We start from the raw sequence: 24,386 nt of genomic DNA, 5'->3' as shown, positions 1-24,386 counted from the left end.
TATCATTTTGCATAATGGGTAGACTACTTTTACTTTAGGTAAGTGGCTCGCTTATCCAGGTTGATACTTAAACAAGAATGCAGGTTTCCCTCAAACATGGCAACCCTGCTCTCAACAGCCTCCCTTTTCTTATTTGAAGTGGGCAAAGAGAATGAGGCCAAGTGAATAATGAATTATGATGAATGGGAGGTTTAATGAGCCACAACACACCCTTGAAAAGGAATTAAAGGGAAGTCAAGGCGTTTGTTCCACCACTAGGTGTCAATATAGCTGAAATTATAGCTGTTGAACAGAGGCTTCTAGGACCTGTAGTCCAAATGTCTATTAAATGTCTATTAATATCAACAGAGCATTAAAATCAATCAATCAAAATGATGAGTAAATGTCAGTAATAATCATATTTAATGCTAATTATACCAACTGTGGGCTTCATATTCCGTAGGCCTCTTAGTTAAGGAATTCACATACATTTTAAAGTATAGAGCACATCCCACTGGATACATGACCTCACTGTGACATACACCAAAAATGTGTCACAATTACAGGTAATAAACCAGGATAGATTTTGGAGAGTCCCCCTAAACAACACACTGTGACCTGCAAATGCTGTGGCGGGGTCAGGGTCTCTCTTCGAGAAGCCTCCTCCCCTCCTTGAAACAGGCCTATATTTAGGTCCAGCCAGAACCAGGGACTCAGCAGTGACTGTGTGAGAGGCTGTTGGTTGGTGACTGTTCATGAACCGCGACTGCATTTGCAGTAAATAAAGGAACTAAAAGTGATTACCAGAGTCAGGGAGGACGCAGGAAGTTTCTTCGGGCTGTTTTGCAATTTCATGCTCTGTTTCTGCAAATAAGGAGGGACTCCTGCGTTTCTTTCCTGCACTTTATAAACCGACACTGAAACAGGAATACCAAAGGCTGAGGCGTCCACTGATAAGATGGGGGACGAGCAATATGAAGGTAAAGAGCCTGTTGTTGAAGATACAAAGGTGAAAGTGCTCTATGAAACTGAGGCATCAGCCGGGCCCGATGACAAAGCTCAGTACCCTCTTGTTGGGACTAACTCGATCTACTCTGCAATTCTAAGCAGAAATGAGACTGTGAAGGATGAAAAGCGTCTTAAGACTTTTTTGGAACTGCGAGACAAATACGTGAAGAAGAGCGTGCTGTTTGAAGACCCCCTGTTCCCTGCAAATGACTCCTCGCTCTTCTACAGTCACAAACCCTCGATGAAGTTTGAATGGAAACGCCCCTCGGTGAGTGCCAGGCGCTTGTCATCATGTCCTTTAGGCCAAGTCACACTTACAAATGTTTCTCCTCTCTAAACTCCCTGTGTATCCCACCACCATCCTCCACCACCCATTGGTGGGCTGTCAGCTTGATCTGGCTGGGTGGTTGTGGGCGCATAGCTCCAGGTTGTCACCTTCTACAGTCTCAGACAGCTGACCCTCACACAGGTGGACGCTCTCTGCCTCTGCTGGGAAACATGGTGGTCGTGCAGAGTTTGCTGCAGAGGTTCACACTTTTCTGATATGCATTTGCAAAGAGTCTAAAACACGCAGAACAAAATACACAACAGAAATTTATACCTGAAGCTGTTACAAAATCAAAACAGACATCAAGTAATACAGTTTTAAATTCTCTAATGGTGACGAGTACCTGAACCCAGCTCTGCCAGCGTTAGTACAGGTGTGAGGGATCTCTAAGCGTAGGTGGACACTGGATCATGCACTGAGGTTAGTGGATTTAAATGAGAGAAGAGATGTGATGTAGTCAGAATGCTTCAACAACATGAGGTGTCTCCTCAGCAAAAGTGTATTTCCCCAAATGTTGAACTATCATGACTTTCTGTAAGTGGCATTAACCAGAAATACTTGTGTAGTCAGTTCTTTTTGTTAATTAAAATAGTTGTATGATCTTACCAACAAAATTGATAAAATAGAAATGATTTCATTTCCAGATTTTTACCTTGTAGTTACAGAAATCCAGTGTTGCATGAATCTGAAGCTTGATTGTTGCATAATAGCAGCTTTAACCATTCAGCTGAGATTAGCGATACATGAATCCCATCCAGGCAGTGGCGCGCGCTCTAAATTCTGAAACATGAGGCTGCATATTTACAACTTTAGTTATGGTCAGTCATGTGATGAGGGGAGCAGAGCCGCAGCTGCGAATCCCCTGAATTAAAACTGGATTTTTGATCGCTTTATCCTGTCGTCACCCTCTTTTTTTAACCCCTAAAAATTGCACACTTTCAGGAGTTAGAAAATTCTGTGGTGCCTTTTGCTTGATAATCATGCAATTTTAGTTTATCCAGAAGGGATTTTAAGGATATTAAAAAAGACCATCGTTGTGGCTCATGACCCCTCCTCATGCTGTGGCCTTGATTTTTCTGCTTTCCTCTCAGATTGCCTCATTTGAATGATAAATAGAGGTCAGCGTATCTAATATTTTATAAGACAACAGACAGAAAGTAGAGAAAGTTGTACAGTTTGTGTACCAGAAATGTAGTTTTCATTTCTACCTCTTTAATCATGTTGTGGCACCGCTCAGATTTTTTCTGGGACTGTCACAAATTTGAGGGCCACTTTTGTAGAAGACCATGTAATCCTTCGACATTAAATCTCATTCACAACATCAAGCACAAAAACAACTGTGACAAACAATGTTCTAGTATGAGCACAAACATAAATACACGACTGCAGTTAAATGTTGAGAAGAATAAATAATAAAATCCCTTTAATAAACATTTCAGTATCTATAATATACTCGGAGAATAAGTACAGTAAGTCATTTCCAGTAGGACCACAGACAGTCAATCACTCGGCCATGACAGAGATACTGTATGTACTTAAGAGGCGAGGGCTTCTCTGCATTCAGCACAACGTTATCACTTGTTCAGAGCACTAAAGGGTCGTGACCAGTCGACCCCCAACAGCTGCCTCCTCATAAACATGCAGTGAATGCAGAGTGTGTTTCAGTGTCCCGGCAGGTTCGACTCAGCCAGGAAACTTCCCCAACTCGCTTTCAGTTTCAAGGTCAAAGCCTCATATTATCAATCACGCCAAGTGAGGATTTGTGAATGTGTGTGGATCAATACCAAAATGATACAGAAAATATACATGTGTTCTTGTACAAAAATATTTTCTAATATCCTTGTAGGGATTGGACCTGTGTAATTAAAATGTATGATTTTATAGCTAATGCATCATTTCATTGTACGTGCTATTTCATGATGAGAAAAAATCTGGCACTGATGTTTCACAACATGCTCAGAAATTACACCCTAACACTCTCTTTTTCTCTGTGGCAGGAAATTTGTGAAAACCCCCAGTTCATCATAGATGGAGCCAACAGGACAGACATCTGTCAGGGAGAATTGGGTAACGTTTAAACCATTTCTGCTTTTGAACAAGCACTTAAGTGCACTACGCTGCCTGGAAATGTAGAACTAACAGACGGAGCATGGCTATGGAGCCATGTCGTGATACATAAAGTAGCTGGTCCACTGTCCCTGATCCTCCAGGCCTCTGTATCAAGCCTTCATGGTGCATACACTGAGCTTCCACTGTCAAGACATAAAAGAAAATAAGAATATAACAGCAAAGCAGGTTACTGTCGATGGAAAATATCAATGACAGAAAGTTTTTAATGGTGCCAAAAGTCAAATGTGTCTGTTTTGTTCAAACAGAGACAGTCCTGTTAGAGGGCACTGCAAGAAAATCAAATATCTACAACATTAATTCACAGCAGGGTGGAAAACAGAGCAGGAAATACACTTAACAGCTGCAATGACTATGAGAATCATCCTTAACCTAGTTTCCTTGATAATGCTGATGACTGACACCTGCAGCAATGTGGCATTAATCTGTGACAACTGTGTTGCTTTACACAAGTGCTTGGATCAAGTGTTTTCATAGCTCATGAGTCTGCTGTTGACAGGTGACTGCTGGCTGCTGGCTGCCATCGCCTGTCTAACAGTGAACGAGAAGCTGCTGTACAGAGTGATTCCCCGAGATCAGAGCTTCATGGAGAACTACGCCGGCATCTTCCATTTTCAGGTTTTTAGACTGATATTTGGCACACCGTGCAATTCACAGCTGTACTTTCATGTTCTGCTGGCTGTAGATTCACATTTACCTTATAGAGTGAAAATGGTGTCACTCTTGACATCTTAACTCTTGTCAATAAATCAAACACATACATTTCCCAAAATGTCCTCTTCCTTTAATATCAGCCCAAAAATTGTATCAGCTAAATTTTCTTGAACTCTCAAATATTGATATTAATAACAGCCTCAAAAATCCACTATTGGCATTATTGATTTTTTGAAAGAGTAACTGATCAAAACATGTTTAACAAAGAGCTTGCTGGTCAGATATGAATCAACTAATGATATAAAAGATGACAGGAGCCTTTCCTCGCCTGGTGATAAATGCTTCTCCTCTGTCTCTTCACTGACTTCCTGTTTTAAATCTGTTCCCTCTTTTTATACTCAGTTCTGGCGTTACGGCGAATGGATCGACGTGGTTGTGGACGACCGCATCCCCACCTGCAACAAGAAGCTGGTTTTCACCAAATCTTTCAGGGAGAACGAGTTCTGGAGCGCTCTCCTGGAAAAAGCTTACGCCAAGTAAGCGCAGTCGTCTATTAATATCCATTGCATAGTAGAGTCATGCAGCTCTCCACATCGTCATGGACATGATGTTAATTCACTCAGTTGGGCTCAGATTTCCCTCTCATCCACTGGAAAAGGGCTGACATTCAGTCTGGTACAGAGCTTAGCCAGGGGACGTGAATTTCAGGCGTTTTAAATGCAAATTCACCTGTTTTGGTCATTTGTCTTATCAGTATCAGTCACAGCATTGAGAAATAGGAAAAATCACACGTCTGGCATCAAGATAATGTCAAATATAATGTTTAAGAAAGTGATTGCTGACCTGTCATCTCACTGCAATAACATTTCTTTAACCTATTTCAAATGAAACAAGTCTTAGGATCCAGTTTTGAACTAAATATCTTATTAAGGTGTTTATTTCTTGCAGTGTAGCAACACTAACTGGGCACACCACCCCCCTTTCCTCATGTTTCCCACATTGGCAGCAGTCGCTGTGAACATTCAAGCCTTGGAGAACACACATGTCAGCGCACTGATCAGAATGATTGACCTCTCTCTCAGGTTGCACGGCTCTTATGAGGCACTCAAAGGGGGTAACACTTTGGAGGCCATGGAGGATTTCACAGGAGGAGTTACCGAGTTCTTCGAGTTGTCTGAGGCGCCCAAAGAGCTCTACAACATCATGAAAAAGGCCCTGGAGAGAGGCTCGCTGATGGGCTGCTCCATAGATGTGAGTGGTAATGAACTCATAAGTGCACAAGAAAATCGAAAAGAAGAAGAAAAGTCACAATGTGCATAAATGAACACATTACGGGGACTTAAACAAACACATTTTATCCATCAATCAAAATAAATGAGTGAATTAAAATGATCCAGATGTGTTGCTGTCTGACATGTGTTGTATCTGTCAGATTTTGTCAGCCAGTGAACTGGAGACTCGGACTGAACAGGGGCTGGTCAAGGGACATGCCTACTCCATCATAGGCCTGGCAGAGGTACGGTAAAAACTACGCTTACAGTAAATGCACATTTGGGATTTTTTGTAGGAAAAGGCGCTCTCTTGTAACACTAATGGAATGGTTGTTGTTTCTAGTGTGACAAGGTCGCAACGGACACCAAAATTCGCCTGATTCGCTTGCGCAATCCCTGGGGTTGGGTTCTGTGGAAGGGACCGTGGAGCGCAGAGTAAGCGCAGCTGTTGTGTTATTATGAATGGATTGAGAACTTAGCTGAACGTCCTAAATGACTCAGCTCTGACTGATGCTGTTCTTCAGCAAATTCTCTCTCTATGTTGTGGTACGCGTGTTGTGATATGATTTGGTTTTTCCATAGCTCGAAGGAATGGTCGACCATTTCCATCGCAGACAAGGAAAACCTAAAAAAACAGACTGTAGAAACAAGTGAGTTTTGGTGAGTAAAACCACTGTGACAGATTCTTCATCACAGCTTTAACTTTAGGAGTGCTCTCTCTTCCAGAAAGTTCTTCCCCCACAAGCTTCCTCTTTCATATTCCCCTTCAGGATGTCTTTTGATGATTTCAAGAGGAACTTCACAAAGCTGGAGATGTGCAACCTGACCCCCGACACACTGCAGGGTGAAGAAAGACATAGCTGGACGGTGTCGGTCAATGAGGGTCGATGGGTCAGAGGCAGTTCTGCTGGTGGCTGCAGGAACAACCCAAGTAGGCCTTTGCTTTTTATATCAGCTGTTAAATCAGCTTTCATTCCTCTGATCAAAACTGGATTGATCAAATCCTTTAAGTCCTGCGTGGCTCATGTGTCTTGAGACAGGCTGCTATCGTATGACGCCTTGTAGATTTACTTTTTGTGTTTCACAGACACGTTCTGGACAAACCCTCAGTATCGGCTGAAGCTGTACGAAGAGGATGACGACCCAGAGGACGGGCGGGTGGTCTGCACCGTCGTCGTGGCTCTGATGCAGAAAGGTCGAAGGATGCAACGCCATCAAGGGGCCAAATTCCTCACCATCGGATTTTCCATCTACCAGGTGCTGATCACGTGACGCTAAATAGCCGGATGAGCTCATGTACATCATTCACTGGAGCTGAACACCCTCTTTGACTTCTGTTTTCTCCCTGCAGGTGCCTAAAGAGGTATGCTCATCTTGGGGAAGGACGGGATTTTGATGAAGTCAGCACTTTCACAGTATTGGCCTGTTTCTCCAGAGAGTGGCGGCTGTGTGTGTGTATGTGTGTGTGTGTGTGTGTGTGTGTGATTTAGCACTTCATAGTAGAAGTAGCAGTCGTTTGGTTGGTCAAACCTCTATTTACACCTGGCAACACAAGCCATAATGCTTAATTATTAATTGATTAATTTCATTGTTGAATAATTTGTCAGTTTTTTGGATTATTCTACTAAATGGTTAGTCAACAACATTTCTCAGAATAATGAAGAATGCTCAAAAAAACATATCACAAATAAACATCATCAAACATAAATAAAGATCAGAGAAAACTAGCAAATCCCCACATTTAAGGAAATAATTGTTTTTCTATGTCATAAAATTTAAGGATTTACGTCTTCTGTTAATTGGATTAATTAACTGATTGTTTTGAGACCTGATGTACTTTGGGTATCTCCAGCATGTTTAATACGTTTACTCCTAAATGTAGAAGAAGTATTGGGTTATCACGTTGGACATTTTGAGAAATATGCTAACAAGAAAGCAAAACAGCATATTTCTCAAAATCGAGTTACATGAAAAGATACCACTTTCGTATCTGTGGTCGGACAGCCAGCCTGACTTTCTGTAAATTCTGTGGAAAACTGCCTCGATGTAACTCATAAAACCACAACATGTAGTTTTGTAAAACAAAACTTAAACAAACAAGATACAACATGTTAATTTTGAGCTGAGGAAATTGCAGTTGGCAGATTTTGTTTCCTCCTGTTTCCAGTCTTTATGCTAAGCTAAGCTAAAAGACTGTTACCTGTAGCTTCATATTTACTATACAGACATAAGTGTGGCATCAATCTTCTAACTAACCAACTCCCAGCAAGAAAGTAAATAAGTGTAATTCTGAGCACTTTTAAACATTTTCTCCACTTTCCTTATTTGAAGACTTCCTTCCCATTTCCACCATTTCTCTGATTTTGTTCCCTCCTCAGGCGTGTGGACAGAATCAGCACCTGCAGAAGGACTTCTTCCTGTACACGGCCTCCAAAGCTAAATGCAAGACCTACATTAACCTTCGGGAGGTGACGGAGCGTTTCCGTCTGCCTCCGGGAGAGTATGTCATCATCCCCACCACCTTCGAAGCCCATCAAGAGGGAGAGTTCATTCTTAGGGTCTTCTCTGAGAAGCGGAGCACATCAGAGTAAGGACCACTGAGGGTGGGGCCAAATATGGGGGTGCAGCTGAAGTTATTTTGGGGCCTGCAGAAGCCTTTAGAGAATAAAATGAAGACTGTTATCAACAAGTAGCAGAAATCCTAATGCGTCTTTTTTTTCCTCACAGGGAGGCGGAGAACACAATCGAGTCTGACCAAATACAGGTTTGCAACAAGTTTGATGAAGTAATGGGGTCAAAATATATTTTAATAATTCTAACTGATATTGCAGTGGTGAAATTACTCAAAGTAGAGCTTTTTTATGACTACAAATTTATTTTAACATTTTTTGGATCACTTTCAATCGTTGATAGTTGATGGCGAGATTGTTCTTCTCTCTTTCTGACCTTCTCTAACAGACACTGTCCACTCTCTGGACAGTCTACACAGGTTTTCATGAAATATTGGTAATCAATGATCATGTATTACCTGTCCTATACAACGGTAACCCAACTCAGGAAGTAGATGTGACATTTACACAAACCTTTAGGCACGTCTCCGAAACACAGAGAGAAATAAGACATTTATACTAAAATCAAATGTCCTTGACATTAAGAGTGTGAATATCACCAAAGTAGTCCAGTGCAAATGCATACGTGTTCCAACAAAACACTGTAGTATCAGTTTGAATTTGAAATACTGCAGCTTTAGCATTCTTCTTGAAATCTCTGTCACATCCCATTTCATACTGTACTGTATGTTCACTCATTGTTTTTCCCACAAGAGTCACTAACAGCATCGAAAATGCACGTGTTTTCCCACTTTCCATCTCATGTCATCCTTCTTTCTGTCCCTCCTTGTTTTACTGGCCATCAGCAAGACAAGAAAAACACAGAAAAGGTAATGCATGCATTCTGCAAAAGCGCCTATAGACTGCTTTTAAACTCTGCTTTCCCCACTGCTTCTCAACGCCATATGTCGACTATTAGCAATGCTGGCAGTTGTAGTCTTTGCCATCATCATTATCATTATCATAGATTATAAACAGTGGAATAACTAGAAATTAACTCTCTTTTTTCTGTTCTGTTTGTCTTTTATAACCCTTCTCTCCTCTTATGAACCACTGCCATTACCCACATGCCAGCCTATTGTATTTGTGTCAGACAGAGCACGAGCCAACAAGGAAATCGAGCATGACGGCATTCAGGGGGAAAAGAAGAAGAAACCAAAGGTAATCTCTTGGCTGTGGGAGCTCACTGTGTTTAGATAGACATTGTTGAGCCAAAACGCCAACACTGCAGCAGACAGCCCACAGTGACCTTTGCCCTGACTCAATTTCTGGAGACTGACGGCTCTGAAATGTAATCTTGACCCGGTTAAGTAGCATCGCTGGGAATAAAAATCTGAGCTTGATGCCAACTGATCTCAAGTGACTCCGTGGCACCTGTTTTCCCATAAGGCCTCAGTGTCCACAAGCCAAGTTGGTAATGTCTTTCTCTCCTCTGATACCGCAATAAAATACATCCAGAGCTTATCAATCACTAAATGCTCTGGTATTTAAAATCCCAGATCATCAAATAAAGAATAAAATGAATGTAATGATCAAAGTATAACAATAGTAAAAGCCACTGCGTTTTGACATCTGTATTACCACATAAAGACAGAAGGTATCTAGCAATACAAATGTGTAGTTTTTCAAAAACAATACAACAATAAACCTCCAACACTATGCAAAACTTTACTATATAACAGAGTTAACAAAAACCGAACAGCAGTGACTGCGGTGGAGCTATTTTCCAGTTGGATATATGACAGACATTCACTCAGGACCCAGTGGTGTCTTCTTACCCCAGAGTTGGCAGCAGGAGGTCAACTCACCTCCAGCAACCTCCACCCTTAACTACTGGAGGCTGATTTAGGGACCGTCCATAAATTACTGTTTAATTGACACAAATGCTTTTTTAAAATGCTTTTTCAATACCTTCATTCAGAATTGACAATATTAGTGAAAATCATGATTAAGAAATAAACTGAACTGATTTCATGGAGCACATTTTGATTGTTAATGTGCAATTTGTTTATTTTATATAATTATTCCAATAAAAAAAAAAAAAAGAAGAATGGCCCTTTTTTAAAGATACTTTCTTTGTAAGGACAAACCTCTTTATATCGCTTCTTCTGTTGTTCATAACTAAATCTAATGATATATTTCATTTTAGTTATAAAAATATATTTTTCATGACGAAAACTAAAATATAACCCACTAAAATCTAATATGTCAAAATAAGGCAGAATAAGTGTGCTACATGAAGTCAGCTTAGTTTTTGTAATCATATTAATAATCACATTAAATAAGGCAGTTGATAAATACAATCATAATGAGAAGAAACAATAAAATTAAGGTTAGTTTAGTACCAGTTAATAGTACCAATAACTCTCTTTATAAATTCCTTCTTTCTTGCGTCCATCAGCGAAAACTACTCCAACCTGAGGAGGAAACTGAGGAGGAAAAACACTTCAGAGCCATTTACCAACAGATTGCTGGTGAGGTGAGTACACAGAGAGGAGAGAGGTGTGTTTTAAAGAGACAATGAGGATAAAACAGGACAGGAGCAGATGTCTGAATGTAGTGTTAGAGCTAATATACAACGAACTGACCCTCCATCTCTCCCTCCCTCAGGACATGCAGATTTGTGCCAACGAACTCAAGACGGTCATGAGGAACGTCCTCGCCAAACGTGAGCACACTGGGAAGATTAAGATCACCGTTACAGTCTGTGTCATGTGCTCATCATTCATACCGAGTTGTCCTGTCACACAGATAATGAAATAAAGACAGAGGGTTTCAGCCTCGAGACATGCCGGAGTATGATCGCCCTGATGGATGTATCTTTTCAGCTGGCTTAAGCTGTATGTGCACTGTAAACCACTTTTCCTGCTCTAATGCTACTCTGGGATACAGTACAGTACATTATACAGTATATTATATGGTGGCACTTCTAATTCAGTTGACAAAACAAGTGTCTATGCGGGATTGCACTGATTTATTGTGAAGTTTTAATGGACTGTACTGTTGTTATGCAGCAGTGAGGTAAGGCTTATGACACTGAAATGTCTCAGTAAAATATTCAGACACTAAATTATTATAGAATAATAATGAAACTTGGCTTTAACTTGGCAAAGCTGTGTTGTTTTTTCCATAAGTGATGTGTTCTCAGACTGATGGGACTGGAAAGCTGAACCTGCAGGAGTTCAAACACCTGTGGAAAAAAATCAAAGAGTGGCAGGTAGGAGCATTTTAGTGACCTTAACCTCTGCTCTCATTCAACAAAAGTTTCAAAGAAAAGTTTTACACGTTTTCATGTGACTGTCCATCCCTCCCCTCGTGTGTTTGCAGCTGATCTTCAAACGTTACGATAAAGACAAATCCTGCTCCATCAGTAGTTTTGAGATGAGGAACGCAGTTAATGACGCAGGTGAGTATAAACCAGGTCAATAGATATGAGGCAGCATAAAAACAGTGGATGAGCAATATGACTATCTCACAGTCTAAGGGGGTTTCAGCAGTCGAGTATATTTCCATTTTTAGATTCTTAGATTCTTCTTAGAAACCTGTAACCTGACATAAACTGTTGACCACAAATCTCTGTTTTTTTTTTCTTCTCCACACGAAGGGTTTCACCTCAACAAACAGTTATATGACATCATAGCCATGCGCTACGCCGACGAACACCTCAACATCGACTTTGACAGTTTCATCTGCTGTTTCGTGAGGCTAGAGGGCATGTTCAGTGAGTACAGACCGCACCCGAGCATTTCAGATGAACCAAAAACCACAGTCATGGCATCAGTCTCACCGTTACTGCACCAACACACCTGATATAGATGTCACAGATGGAGAGTTATTGGTGTATTTGTCTCAAGGTTTTTAACAGAAATACCTTCTGATAAAAACACCCTAGATATCAGCAATACACTGAATGTTTGGGCCTATTTGATTACAAAGAGACAAGTTCAGACTGATGTATCTCTCACAGGAGCTTTCAACGCCTTCGACAAAGACGGAGATGGAATAATCAAGCTCAATGTCCTGGAGGTAAATCAGCTAGTCTGTGTCCTAATGCTTTGCTTCTGACCACGTGTCTGTGTTGTTGCACTTTTTTTTTTGTGATACGACATGCTTGTGATGAAGTAAAAATAAAGTTCATCTTAACCTTGCAAAGTATGAAAGTAGTAGTTTGGCAAAATGTTCCCAACTTAAAGTCAATGTAATACGTTTTTCCAGAGCTTTTAATCATGTCACACAGTCTTCACACTTGCTAAAACATGACTATAGTCAGACTAACCAGACAAAGAGAAACATCTGTTGGTTTTCTGTAAATAGTCCCCAACATAATTTTTTTTCTTACTTTATTTTGTTTTATTTGCTTTATTTTGTACTTTATGTTGTTTGAGTTTGCACTTTGATTGTATGTGATATACTGACAGGTGGTTCTAATAGTTTGTCCATTTAATTTTCAAACAGAAAACCAAAATTATCAGCGTATCTTACTGTATGGCGCAGGCCTATGAAACAACAAATGGCAGCCTGAAAACTTAAACACAAGCCATTAGAAATAAGTTTCACATAGAAACTGTAACAGCGTTGCTGTCTTTAATTGTATTACAGTGTGTTACAAAGTGTTTTATGTCTCTTTTCCAGTGGCTCCAGCTGACCATGTATTCCTAAGTCATCTTCTCGACCACTGATGCAGACCAGCTGCAGACAGGCGGCGCCCACGCTCATGACTCGACCTTCAACTCATCACTTTAATATTTTTGCACATATTTTGTCTTGAAGTGAGAATCAGATGTTTGATGATTTGTCCAGTTTTATGTGATATTTAGATTTCTGTCATCACTCCAGCTATGATGGTTTAGATTTAACGTGTCAGGTTTGAGGGGCTGACATCCAATCAGTAATAAGGCTGATCCCTGAGACGTCGTCAGTTTTCTTAACACCAGTGCCGATGACAGCGACGCAATGTGACGAATGCTGACGTCAGTGTGGCCTGATTGTCAAGTTACATCCAGTGTTTGACATGAAGCAGTGATGGACAGTGAAACTTTGATAACTTGATATGATGCGGCTCATAATGCAAAGCTAAAACTACCAGTGTTAGAAAATATATATTTGAATGTGAAAACTGAGTGAATGAACAGTTTGATTGCCAAATCTTTAGAGAAATACTGAATGTACTGTGCATTGTTTTTAAAATATAGTGTAGGTGAACACTAGCGTATATTTGTCTTTTTATTGCTGTACACAGACAGTCGGTATTAAACACAAATCAAATACACACTGCAATATATAACATACAAAGAATAAGGCATTCTTCTCCCAAAAAGAGATGTTTTCAAATATTGTGTTGCACAAAGTGGTATGGGGGACGAGAAAATTTCCCTGGGAAATGTGAAAAAGTTATTAATGAATAGATGGTTTATACAGTTAATGATGCAAAACATGTTTTCTTATGACCAAACCTTTCATTCATCACATAAGGAATCTAGTGTGACATGAGACATCAGCCAGAGTCAGGTGGTAAAGAAAAAAGGAAAAAAAAGAGGAATGTGGCTTAAAAGCAGGTGGATAGATGTACACATTTTATTATTTATACAGAGGGTACAGGTTGCTAAATATTAGCCCATGAAATTTAAACTCTGGAGTTTGCACCATCTTTATACAGTATACCAGCAAGTTCAGTCTATTGAGCTGTCTGTGCATGCAGGACCAAAGTGTAGAGATTTGATGTGTGACTAAATTAATTTGTTGAGGTTCAGACACTGAGGCCTCTCTAAAAAGCTGCTCTGAGGTGTTCATGGCGGTGCGGCATAGTTGTAAAAATATTCAGATCAATCAGCTTCACATTTATGAATGACATTCCTGAGGAGGTTTACTGTATAATAAACTGCATGTTGTCTAAAGCCACAACCAACGACCAACCACAACCAGGTCCAAAAGTAGAGTAATGAATCGTTTTACTGGTCGAATAAAGCTCAATTGCTGCCAACTTAGAAAATAGCTGAAAATAATTCATTTAACAGCAGGACTAGTTGAATGTTTGGGAATAAACGTCTCAATCGTGTCCACAGCTTCAATAACAAGTGTCCTGTCTCGTCTCATCGTCACACTCGGAGACACTCTCTCAATGGGTCTCTCATTGGAAATAAAGAAAAGCAATTAAGTGAAAATCCTGAACTCTGAAACAAAAAGGAACAGCAGGACTAGTTGAATGACTGGGAATAAACGTCTCAATCATGTCCACAGCTTCAATAAGAAGTGTCCTGTCTCGTCTCATCGTCACACTCGGAGACACTCTCTCAATGGGTCTCTCATTGGAAATAAAGAAAAACAATTGAGTGAAAATCTTGAACTCTGAAACAAAAAGGAACAGCAGGACTAGTTGAATGACTGGGAATAAATGCAATAAGCTGATGTGTTGTGATGGATGAAGCTCTGCTGCGTCACTTCACAGCTGTCAGGGCTGTTGTTCTTTACTGTCGTTCTCCACGTGCCTCTGCATGTGTTCAAGCAGCTCCTGCAGAAAAAAGCAAAAAACACACTGAGGAACTGTATCATGATTTGACAAAACAGAGGACATTGTTTTCACAGTAATTCTCAACAACATCAGTGCACTCATTTGGTAGATATCAGTCCAAATATATGATTAGTTAGGACTAAATAACAGATTGCTTAGCTGATGGGATGTTAGTAACCTTGGCTTTGTTGAAAATAAGATGGCGTCACTTTATTACCTGCCTGACCGACTGCTTTGAGGCAAAAAAAGAGCTGCAGCACTTCCAGCGGCATTTGACCATCTCCAGATTCGGGTTGGTGTGATCTCCAACGAGGTGCTGCACAAGATGCTCCGCCAGGCCGAAGATCAGAGAGCAATTCTGCCACTGAGCCGAGGGCACAGGTCACATGATAAGTCGCGTGTCAATCAGAAAACACAACAAAACATATAATTACTGAATAATGCTGTAGGTTTCTTTTTATTCCAAGTGGATTCAGTTGAATAAATCTTAATATCTGACTTAAAATATCTAAAATTGTCCGTCTTTACCCAGCAGCGGTAGTTCTTCATCAGGTTGAGCTTTACAGCTTGAACGCTGCCGTCATAACAGCCTGTGTAGATCTGGGTGGGCCAAACAATATCAGATAAATGATTCACGAGACATCAGTTTCCAACATGAGCCTCAGTCATGAAGACTTAGACTAAAAAACGAGCACATTGTAGTTCACGTACCACACTCTTATTTACAGCCATGCACATCACCATGTCACTGTGACCCCCGTACACCTGCAGGCGGTCATGGGACTAAAAAGAAACAAATAATAAGTTCCAATGCACAATATATAGATAATTCAGTGTCCGCATTTGGAGCCACACCTCACTGATACTGTACCTGTAGCTCATAAACTCGGACCAGTTTATCCAGACAGGCTGTTACCATCACTTTCCCCAGGATGACGAGTGATGTGACGGCCTGACCGTGACCCTTGTAGATACGAACCAACTCACCTGTCTGCAGATAAAGATGGAGGACAAAAACAATGGTGACAGTGAAAGCACGAACACAAATCCAGTCTCGGCATAAATTAACATTTAAATGTTTTGAGATCATCAAATTTTCGTATTGTCGCCTCAGCAACAAGCCAGGACACAATGAAATGTTCAGATTAATAGATTGGTAATGTGAATCAGATCATTTAAACTCCCGGGAGTCTTTAACACTTACATGGATGTTATAGGCATGAACGGATGTGTCACTGGAGCCGGTGAAGACCAGGTCATTAACCACCTGAATACAGCAAAGGAAGTACAATCGAGTATATCTGCCAGCCAAAATACAGCCATTTAATGCAGCATTTAAAAGAACTACTTACTGCCTTCAGAATAAGTAAATGTCATATTTAGTCACTTTGACGATGTTTGAGAAGCATCAAAATCTGTATTTTGACCCTGATATGAATACAAATCTTGCATTTCATGAAGAGGAAGAACAACACATTTCCATTCCAAAACGAGTAAAATCCCTATTTGGCTTATTAAAGTTTAGCAGCTGAAGTGCTCCGGGGTGAGTTCATCTCCTCACCTTCATGCAGAGAACAGTTTTGGTGTGGCCCTCCAGCGAGCGCAGCAGCAGGCCGTTCTTGGCGTCTCGCACGCTGATGGTGCTGTCGTAGGAGCCGACCAGCAGCACTCGGCGGGCGCCCTCCTGCGCTGTGCCCAGGCAGCTCACGCCTCGTGGGCCGTGGCACTCGAACACATCTAACTGCTTCAGATTCTAACGAGAGAGAGAGAGAGAGAGAGAGAGAGAGAAGAAAATGAGAGAGAAGGAGAATTAATTCCTGGTTTTTAAGGCAGTTTTAAGGCAGCTTTCAAAACAGGCAAAGATAAAAGCAACTATTTTCTGGAAAATCACTGGCTACATTTACATATTTGGTGAACTCATGTGCTCTGGTTATAGGTCAACCAGAGCACTTAACATAATCTGACTCCTGAAATTACAGCATATGGGTGTCACGGCATCATAAATACCAAACACTCATTACTATTGAAATATTTCCCGTGTGTATTAAAATCATTTCACTCACCTTTAAGTCATAGCTGGCCACTGATCCATTGGCGAGTCCAGCAAACAGAATGTTCCAGGCAACGTGCAAACACAGAACTCTGTCTGACAGAGAAATCTGCTCCAGACACTTCTTAGACTAGAGGAGGGAAAGAAATCACCAAATTAAAACAATCACAAAAAAATTCAAAACAGAAGATAGGAAGCCGTTCTTAAAGAGGTGAATATTTAATCTAATGTATGATGGTTAAAAACCCAGTGTGTGTCCAGCGAAACTCTTTTCTTGGAGAAAAAAATGAATTAATGCTCCAGAGAGTATGTGTAACATCAACCACAGTCTAATATGGGTCAAAATGTCATCGACAAACCAGTTTTTGGAGGTTTTGTACCTTCGTGCTGTAACAGCGGATCGTCTGGTCGCTGGATCCGGTGTAGAGGCGTGCCGGCGTGTTTGGGAGGGATGATACCAGCAGACAGTTGACTTTGTTGGTGTGGCCACCAAACACCACTTGGCACTCCATGGTCTGGATACACACAGACAAAATACAGAGCTCGTTATTTCACAGGTCTGTCTATGTCACGCATCACAATTCTCAAATACTGAATACATTTTGGAGTATTTGTATATAATGGAACTTTTTATTTGGGTTATTTTTCACGAGGGGGAGTTTAAAAAGTAACCAATTGACAGTGTGCTTGATACAGAGGGATTGCTTTGGTTCTGCTTATATTTGCTTATTGCAGGGACAGTGTTAGCAGCATACCATCAGACTGTAGGCCCGTGCTGTGTTGTCCCCTGAACACGTGTACAACAGGCCATCGTGGACTTGGAGGCCGAGGACGGGGCCTTCGTGATTGATGAAAGCTCCTATGGACGGCTCCTCGTCCTCAACCACCTCAACCACCTCAACACACTCTGAAATAACAATGAAAACATTTTAGCTCCATCTCATCTTTCTTCCTCTGAGGTTTACATTTAATGCGAGCGGGAGGAACAACACTCACCTGGAGGATGACTGGCAGGTGTCGGCTGTACCTTTCTGATTGGTCAAGAGAGGAGAGTCGGTCATATTTCACAAGTAAAGCATCCCAGCAATGTCCAGGACTCTATACCAAACATAATCTTTTAAAGTGACCTTACCTCTCAGCATTATTATGCTGACACGTCTGTGTGCCTGAGGAGCTGAAGTCCACGCTGACAGACTTCTGAGGAGGCTCTTGGTGGACGGGACCGTTTGAGGCTGTCTCCTCGTTGTCCGATTCGTCGATCCGGATCACGAGGCTGGGGGGCTCCATCATTTCAACAGAGTTGTCGCTCTCGTTCCCTCCAACGTCATCTGGCGCCGCAGCAGATGCGTTTTGATGTCTTTCGGGGATAAAAGTGGGGAGGGGCCTCTCCGCTGCTGGCTCTTTGCCAACATTCCCTCTCGTCTCTTCCTCAGAATTGCTGTCGGCAGGCCGTGCTTCCTCTCTCACTAACCTGTCCATCACCTGCTCCTGCTGCCGGGCGGATGACTCGGGAGGGGGGCTTTTATTTGCAGACGAAGAGCACTCCGCTCTGGCTTGTTTGAGAGTGGTAATGGCAGCTTGAGGAGCAACTAAGCCCGGTGGCGTGAGCATCAGTGAAGGGAGCAAATCAGAGGGAAACAAGGACACAGGCTGGTTCACGGGTACCGGAGGTGTGTCAGGGTTACACGAGGCTGCAGGTGGTTGGCAGATTTCTTGCTTTACTGGAAAGGTTGGCAGGGCGAGGGGAGCTGGTTGGAGTTGGCTGATGGAAGGTGCTGGGTTTGCGTGAGGTGGCTGCTGGCTGGAGGAGGTGGGGAAGGCACTCGAGGTTAGAAGGGGAGAAAGTCTTGGTTGAGCGTTAGCAGCGGCCCCTGCTGAGGAGGTGGTGGCTTCCTCTGCTCCTGAGTAACCTCCTAAAAGAGATTAAGCAAAGAACAGGTTGACTTGTTGTTGCATGTGAAGTCATTTAAAGCAAAGGCTTATTTTACTGTACCTTGCATCCCCTGCAGGATCTCAATGCGCTTGGCTCTGAGGCTGTTGACCTCAGCGGTACACTAAAAGAGCAGAGGGAACAACTTAATATCATGAAAAGACACCTGAGGAAAAGGTTTAAACCGACTTCTGTGATACTTTCATTATTATTGGTGGTACCTGCTGTCTCAGTAGCATGAGTCTTTGCACTTCTGTGTAGGCAGCTTGCAGGGCGTTGCGGGCCTGGATCAGAGACATGTCCAAATCCTGTAAGGAGTGGCTCAGTTCCTCCTCCCTCAGAGACACTGCCAACAGCTGGTCCATTTGGTTTTGGTCTACAGGACGGGAAAATGAGGAGATACAAACAGAAACTGAGATCTATTGGATGATATTTGGAAATGTATACAAACATAATTGAAAGTTGGAGTTGAAGTTGGGAAACAGCGGGGAGGTGTCATCCTTTTCTTTGATGCCGTTTTTCCAATATTTTACACACTTCTGCTATAAAATGATAATGCCTGAGAATACCATAAATCTAAAATGTTATAATTACACATTATATTGCAGTTATCATCATCGTGGAAATGGTCGTATTAAGAGCAAAGATAAAGATTTAAGAGATTAAAAATAATGCACTAAAAATATAAAAATTACCCTTGTTTGACTTTGTTTTCTTCTTTTTTCCACTTGGCTCCAAACCAGAAATACCATCATACTGTGGGAGAGCACGATTGTTAAATTCCAACAATAAAAATGTATTAGCAATCGGGATGTTTCAGCAGATCCCTACACAAAAACACTACTGTATACTACTCGCTGTTACCTCCTTGAGTTTCCTCTTGTTGGCACTACTGTCGTCCCTCAAGTCCACATCCTTGTCCTCCATGTTCGGTTCCGTCTTTACAGAGTCGACAGCCTGACGCCTGCAGTCTTCCTGTGCTGCACCAAGCTGCTCCGGAGGCTCCGGCATCTGAGACGCTGACTGCGTTTCTGTGGGAGAGTCTGTGTCTATTGTGTCCTGGGGTGGAGGAGGTAGTTCGGCCCAGTGTGCACCTGAAGGGCTGTCTGGGAACGACTCCCAGTGGAAGCCCTCAGACAGAGGCAAGTCAAGATCCTTTGCTTGTGTGGAGCTTTCTTGGTCAGACAGAGGGTTCGACAACTCAATTCCAAACCTGTTACCACAAGGAATGAAAACGACGGATAAAAAATTAGGACTTCTGTGTGGGGCCAAATGGATGCAGCTGAAAAGACAAGAAGAGGCTTACCTGGGCATGCCTTTCACCCTCTCCAGCTTCTTCCTTTTCGTCTCCTCGTACATGTCTCTCCAGCTCAACTTACCCTTGGCCCCTGATAAGCTGAGCAACTTATTCAGAAGTCCGCTCTCTTTTCCCCCCTGGACTTTGCTTGATTTGTGTGCAATTCGAACCTTGCGGGCAATTGTCAGGTTGGGCTCAGAGAACGCGGTCCTTCCGGAACATTTGCTGAGTGATGTTACGGCCTCCCCCTGAGATTCTTTCTCCTTGCTGCTCCTCGGTTGTCCGTTTGAGACACTCGCAGCCACGGAGCTCCTCTCACCTGGCTGAGTAATTTCTTGCGGCACTTTGACTGTTGCCTGTTTTCGCTTAGCAGGAGCAGCACTGGACGTAAAGACAGCAGGATGGGATGCAGGAGCAGGGTAGCTGACCGGTGAGGACTGCACAGATGTAGCTGCAGCGGAGGTTGTAGCCTTCTTGGCGTGGTTCCTGAAGGAGACACCTGCCGGCTGCTTCTTCCCAGCTCCAGCTTGATTGGCCAGCCGGATACCCGCCTCACTGTTCTGCTTTCGGGCTTCTCGATCTGCTCTGCACGGCTCCCTCATACCCAGCGCTCTTCTGATTTGCCGCAGCATGGCACTGACATCGATGTCCGGTACGGAGGCTGCGTTGACGGAGTTGTTTGTTGATGCAGGTTGAACTGCACAGTGTGAACCTTCTTGTCCTGGCTGAGAAAATCCCATAGAAGATCTTTCATTCTGAACACGCATGGTGGCTCCGCTCGGAGGGAAGTAATCACAGGTGAAGTCTGTGTTTGGTGTACTGTCGTAGTAGTTGCGCTGGCTAATGCTGTATGGTCCAAAACTGTCCGTTTCAGAGCTCTCAGATCTCAATTGGCTGCCCTGATCGTCGACAAAAAAGTTGTCTTCGTACCTCAGCTGAGGAGCTGATTGGGCGAACTGGTCTTGAACATACGAGACATGCCAGGTTCGACCCGCAGGCACTCTGGACAGACAACCCCAGCTTCCACATTGATTGCGCAGAGCTGATTCTCTTTGGCGAGGAGCTTTCTGGTGGGGTTCCTGCATCTGTTTCAGCATCTTCATCTTCGCTTGTTTCCCCGTGTTTTTTCCTGCAGCTCCCTGTAGCGTTTCAGCACGCCTCTGACCATCTAACTGCTTCAGTTTCTTTCTTTTCTTTTTCATGCCTTTCTTCCTGTGATGGAAATAAACAGCATTTCAAAACTAAATATTACATCAAGAAAATGAAAAAAAACTAATATTATCATTTTGACTCAATAAGAGATAAAGAGGTGAAGTTCTTACTGCGCTTTCTTCAGCTTCTTGTTTCTCTCCAGGATTCGGTCCATGGCCTCTGTGCTCAGGATCTTTAACAGAGGGAGGGGCTTTACGTTTTTAGACATCAAGCTCTGCAATTTGGCCTTGTGTTGAGCTGTGGAGATGTGCCTAGCATACTCATGTAAACCCATGGAGGATGACTTACATGCCTGACATTCATGAAATGAGTTCCTGTTAATGGAAGAAAATGGCAACAAACAACATTTTAGTCAGATACGAGTAGAAATCCCTGTTTTAAGGTTTAGAAACTCATTTTTGGATCATGGCGCTCATGAAGATTTTGGGTCTGTTTTTGGCGAATTTCAATACAATGTAGCAATTTTTTCATACCTTAAGCAATAATCAACATGCTTTTGTTCCAAATTATTATATTCGCTTGTGAGAAATGATTGACTGAAAGCGAGCTGGCACACATCTGTACACAAATATTACTCACTTGCCCAGCACTGTCTCCAGCTCTCTGTGATGCAGCATACTGTGCATGTGCTCTTGTGCGTCCTGTAGTTAAGACAAAAACGGTCACACGTCTAAATCATCTGTAACACCTGCATGCTGAAACATCCTCCATTAGCCAGCACTGCTGCTCATCTTAATGTTTTATGGATCAACTTACATGCTTATAATATGATCTGCGACACAAAGGACAGTAAATACGTTTGGCATTCATGAAGGACCGTGCTTTGTTGTTGTTGTTGTTGTTGTTGTTGTTGTTGTTGTCGTTGTTCTTCTTCTTTTTCTTCTTCTTCGCAGGGGTTTTAGCCACACTCTCATGTGAGTTTTGGACTTTTGTCATTTCTGAACAGCTGAAACAAGAACAGATTTGCATGAGCATTAAATATGGGATGATTAACGTCATATCATCACAGAATAAATACTACAGCCTGTAACTAAAGGACTGCTGGTGGCATGTAGCGCTCATGGACTGTATATGAGAAATGGACGTAGCCACTCCATGGTAACACTACATTATATCGTAGCTGTCCCTCGGGGTGGAGGATGGTGTCCTTCTTCCGTTGATCTTTTTATGGACTCTCGGATGGCTTATGTCAAGTCCTGGCTTTCAAAGTTCCTTTGCATCCAGGACAGGTAACAGTAGTTCCAGATGGCAGATCAATACAAAACTATACTCATCGAGCATAAACTTATGAACAGCAGCACAACGTGGTTGTCAAGGCGGACCAAGACAGCGTCCACAGACAGGTTAATAACACGTTAGCGGCGGACCAAACCACCGAAGACGCGTTATAATTTACGGACGGCGTCGGACAAAGTTAGATAAGTTGTCAACAGATTATTCTGCATACATTATTAAGTTAAATAGTAAACAGAGCATAATTACCAGACAAAGTTCACATGGCAACACAACTCAACGGCTGCTCAACCGCCATGTTTGGCTACGTGAATTACGTGAAATAGACGTCAGCCAATCATTCGCCGAGGATGATACCGGAAGCTCGAGGGCGGACAGTTTTCTCAGATCTACAAAAGATGAGCTGAGAGCGATTTGAGGATTTAGCAACCATGTCCGGCAGTGGGGGGCTTTTACAGCTCTAAAGAGCTGCAGGGACCGCCTCTTCATGCGGAAGAAGAGTTCTAGCTAAACAACAGTTAGCTGTTTGTGAACTGTTTACATTGTTTTATCGGATACTGACTTTTTGAAGAAAAAAAAATCAGAAAGCCAACTAAAATGTGTAACGGCTGTGTGCAAAAAGAGTATCCGGACCGGGTAAGTTCAGCCAAATAGGGAGACCCCGCTTACTGCTACTGGTTTAACACACAAACGCGAATGTTAACTACTGCTAAATGTATAATAGTGTATATAGTTAACTAGCTGTGAGTAACGTTAATATATCCAACTGGAGTTAGCTAGTTTAATTAACCACCACATGATGCTTTTATATGAAGTGTAAAACTCAGGGTGCCATTTGATAAAGCAGGCAGAGTTACCTGAGGTGGTGTCAAAATAAGTGTTTCTGTGACTTCCTGCTCAGGGGAACACCTGTCTGGAGAGTGGCTCCTACCTGATGAACTACCTGTGCTGTGCCAGCTGCCATCAGAGGGATTTTGTGCTGATTAGCAATAAAGCCACAGAGGATGATGATGGAGAGGAGATAGTCGCATATGACCGTGAGTCACTCTCCTCCAAATAACACACTTAAGTATGATCCTGTCCCTCTATGTGCTTCTGGAGCTGCTTTTCAGGTTTGGGTACAATTTAAGGTACATGAAGGTCACAGCATTCATTCATAGTTAAGACAATAATGTGCTTCCAACTCTGTGGCAGCAGTTTGGGGGTAGATGCTTCTCCTGTTTGGTGTGGAAGAGCTTGACTGGTCTGCACAGAGCCCTGAGATTAATCCCATTCAGCAGCAGCTGAGCCAGGCCTTACTGCCCAACATCAGCGGATGAATGGGACCAAATTCCTTCAGCCAGGTCCCAAAATCTTGTCTGCTTTAAAAAAAAAACGTGGAGGCTGTTACAGCAGCATAATAATGCCCATGTAAAGTGCAAAGGTCAAACAGTGTTTGGTTTCCTGCCAAGGGTCTTGTGAAGCAGAAAGAATGACCAGATTCTTTCATAACTCACCGAAACCTTCTGTGAGACTCATCCATAGCATGTTTAAAAATAATCCACTCGTGTCCATTTGTCCCTCTAGATGTCTGTAAAAATTGCGACCATGTCATCGCCAGACACGAATACACATTCTCAGTTGTTGATGAATATCAGGTAAGGTATCTGCATGTTGGTTTATTGACAATAACAAAGGAGATTTGAATAAGAAGTTCTGTAGCTTTTTAAGAGGGCCAAACTAGTTGTCTAACATACTGTATTTATGGTTACCAACTGTCCTTTAGTGCGTATATTAACTGTGCCCTGTGTTGTCCAGGAGTACACTATGCTCTGCATGCTGTGTGGAAAGGCAGAGGACTCCATCAGTGTGTTACCGGACGACCCCAGACAGTCTGCACCTCTCTTCTAGACTCCAAAAGATGCAAAACCTGCATGTGATGACTCACTTTTGGATCACGGGTATTACCACCGTGGACTGTTTTTATCATTCATTCAAAATGTTACGCACATCTTCATTTTAAATTCTTGGCATTTTATGAAATATTGTATGCTAATATCAGTTGAGTAATACAAATAACATTTCAATACCCTCCATGACAACAAACATGTGTGTCAATTGACAATGTACTTTACATAAACATTTTTTACTATTAAGAATTTGATGAGTCTCTGCATTTTACTGCTCAACACATAATACAT

At 42.2% G+C, this 24,386-nt stretch overlaps 4 protein-coding genes across 5 annotated transcripts; 2 read left to right on the top strand and 2 right to left on the bottom strand.

Moving 5' to 3' along the window:
• Positions 1–712: 712 nt before the first annotated feature.
• Positions 713–13,180, top strand: capn3b (calpain 3b). 2 transcript variants are annotated; one of them, XM_070849418.1, is made up of 23 exons: positions 713–1,255; positions 3,313–3,382; positions 3,942–4,060; positions 4,499–4,632; positions 5,179–5,347; positions 5,529–5,612; positions 5,711–5,802; positions 5,950–6,027; positions 6,138–6,298; positions 6,455–6,624; positions 6,719–6,730; positions 7,746–7,954; positions 8,095–8,131; positions 8,783–8,806; positions 9,051–9,137; positions 10,378–10,455; positions 10,587–10,644; positions 10,728–10,792; positions 11,125–11,193; positions 11,304–11,382; positions 11,581–11,697; positions 11,944–12,002; positions 12,609–13,180. In XM_070849418.1, exons 1-23 carry the CDS (start codon positions 938–940, stop codon positions 12,633–12,635), a joined length of 2,316 nt encoding a protein of 771 aa, XP_070705519.1. In that variant the 5' UTR covers positions 713–937; the 3' UTR covers positions 12,636–13,180. The 2 variants fall into 2 exon arrangements, with proteins under 2 accessions (XP_070705519.1, XP_070705521.1); XM_070849420.1 differs by lacking the exon at positions 8,783–8,806.
• Positions 13,181–13,224: 44 nt separating this feature from the next.
• On the bottom strand, positions 13,225–19,945 carry LOC139217916 (zinc finger protein 106-like). Its single transcript, XM_070849417.1, has 17 exons — positions 19,771–19,945; positions 19,329–19,677; positions 19,160–19,220; positions 18,686–18,840; positions 18,528–18,588; positions 17,667–18,447; positions 17,531–17,565; positions 17,290–17,441; positions 16,915–17,049; positions 16,548–16,664; positions 16,046–16,237; positions 15,689–15,751; positions 15,356–15,475; positions 15,196–15,267; positions 15,013–15,084; positions 14,702–14,848; positions 13,225–14,484 (listed from the first exon to the last, which is right to left on the bottom strand). The coding sequence occupies exons 1-17, from the start codon at positions 19,821–19,823 to the stop codon at positions 14,425–14,427; spliced, it is 2,625 nt and encodes an 874-aa protein (XP_070705518.1). The 5' UTR covers positions 19,824–19,945; the 3' UTR covers positions 13,225–14,424.
• On the bottom strand, positions 19,835–22,511 carry LOC139218328 (uncharacterized). Its single transcript, XM_070849893.1, has 6 exons — positions 22,456–22,511; positions 21,730–21,919; positions 21,553–21,614; positions 21,084–21,287; positions 19,932–20,973; positions 19,835–19,852 (listed from the first exon to the last, which is right to left on the bottom strand). The coding sequence occupies exons 2-6, from the start codon at positions 21,907–21,909 to the stop codon at positions 19,835–19,837; spliced, it is 1,506 nt and encodes a 501-aa protein (XP_070705994.1). The 5' UTR covers positions 21,910–21,919; positions 22,456–22,511.
• A 134-nt stretch (positions 22,512–22,645) lies between these two features.
• On the top strand, positions 22,646–24,344 carry churc1 (churchill domain containing 1). The gene is made up of 4 exons (XM_070849636.1): positions 22,646–22,842; positions 23,108–23,243; positions 23,773–23,843; positions 24,004–24,344. The coding sequence occupies exons 1-4, from the start codon at positions 22,804–22,806 to the stop codon at positions 24,094–24,096; spliced, it is 339 nt and encodes a 112-aa protein (XP_070705737.1). The 5' UTR covers positions 22,646–22,803; the 3' UTR covers positions 24,097–24,344.
• Positions 24,345–24,386: the final 42 nt, after the last annotated feature.

Source organism: Pempheris klunzingeri, chromosome 18 (genome assembly GCF_042242105.1).
Source record: "Pempheris klunzingeri isolate RE-2024b chromosome 18, fPemKlu1.hap1, whole genome shotgun sequence".
Classification (NCBI taxonomy): domain Eukaryota; kingdom Metazoa; phylum Chordata; class Actinopteri; order Acropomatiformes; family Pempheridae; genus Pempheris; species Pempheris klunzingeri.
The sequence above is the reverse complement of the archived record's forward strand: the minus strand, read 5'-3'. Positions and strand labels throughout refer to the sequence as shown.

Bases quoted from the DNA above. Each gene is read 5' to 3' on its own strand.
- capn3b (XM_070849418.1), top strand. From the start codon at position 938: ATGGGGGACGAGCAATATGAAGGTAAAGAGCCTGTTGTTGAAGATACA. The intron at 10,456-10,586 runs GTGAGTACACAG...TCCCTCCCTCAG, and splicing joins ACCAACAGATTGCTGGTGAG to GACATGCAGATTTGTGCCAA. The intron at 10,645-10,727 runs GTGAGCACACTG...CCTGTCACACAG, and splicing joins GAGGAACGTCCTCGCCAAAC to ATAATGAAATAAAGACAGAG.
- LOC139217916 (XM_070849417.1), bottom strand. From the start codon at position 19,823: ATGTACGAGGAGACGAAAAGGAAGAAGCTGGAGAGGGTGAAAGGCATG. The intron at 19,678-19,770 runs GTAAGCCTCTTC...TTGTGGTAACAG, and splicing joins AGGGTGAAAGGCATGCCCAG to GTTTGGAATTGAGTTGTCGA. The intron at 18,841-19,159 runs GTAATTTTTATA...CCCGTCCTGTAG, and splicing joins GAAAACAAAGTCAAACAAGG to ACCAAAACCAAATGGACCAG.
- LOC139218328 (XM_070849893.1), bottom strand. From the start codon at position 21,909: ATGACAAAAGTCCAAAACTCACATGAGAGTGTGGCTAAAACCCCTGCG. The intron at 21,615-21,729 runs GTAAGTTGATCC...TCTTAACTACAG, and splicing joins GCAGATCATATTATAAGCAT to GACGCACAAGAGCACATGCA. The intron at 21,288-21,552 runs GTGAGTAATATT...TTCCATTAACAG, and splicing joins CTGGAGACAGTGCTGGGCAA to GAACTCATTTCATGAATGTC.
- churc1 (XM_070849636.1), top strand. From the start codon at position 22,804: ATGTGTAACGGCTGTGTGCAAAAAGAGTATCCGGACCGG. The intron at 22,843-23,107 runs GTAAGTTCAGCC...CTTCCTGCTCAG, and splicing joins AAAAAGAGTATCCGGACCGG to GGGAACACCTGTCTGGAGAG. The intron at 23,244-23,772 runs GTGAGTCACTCT...TTGTCCCTCTAG, and splicing joins GGAGATAGTCGCATATGACC to ATGTCTGTAAAAATTGCGAC.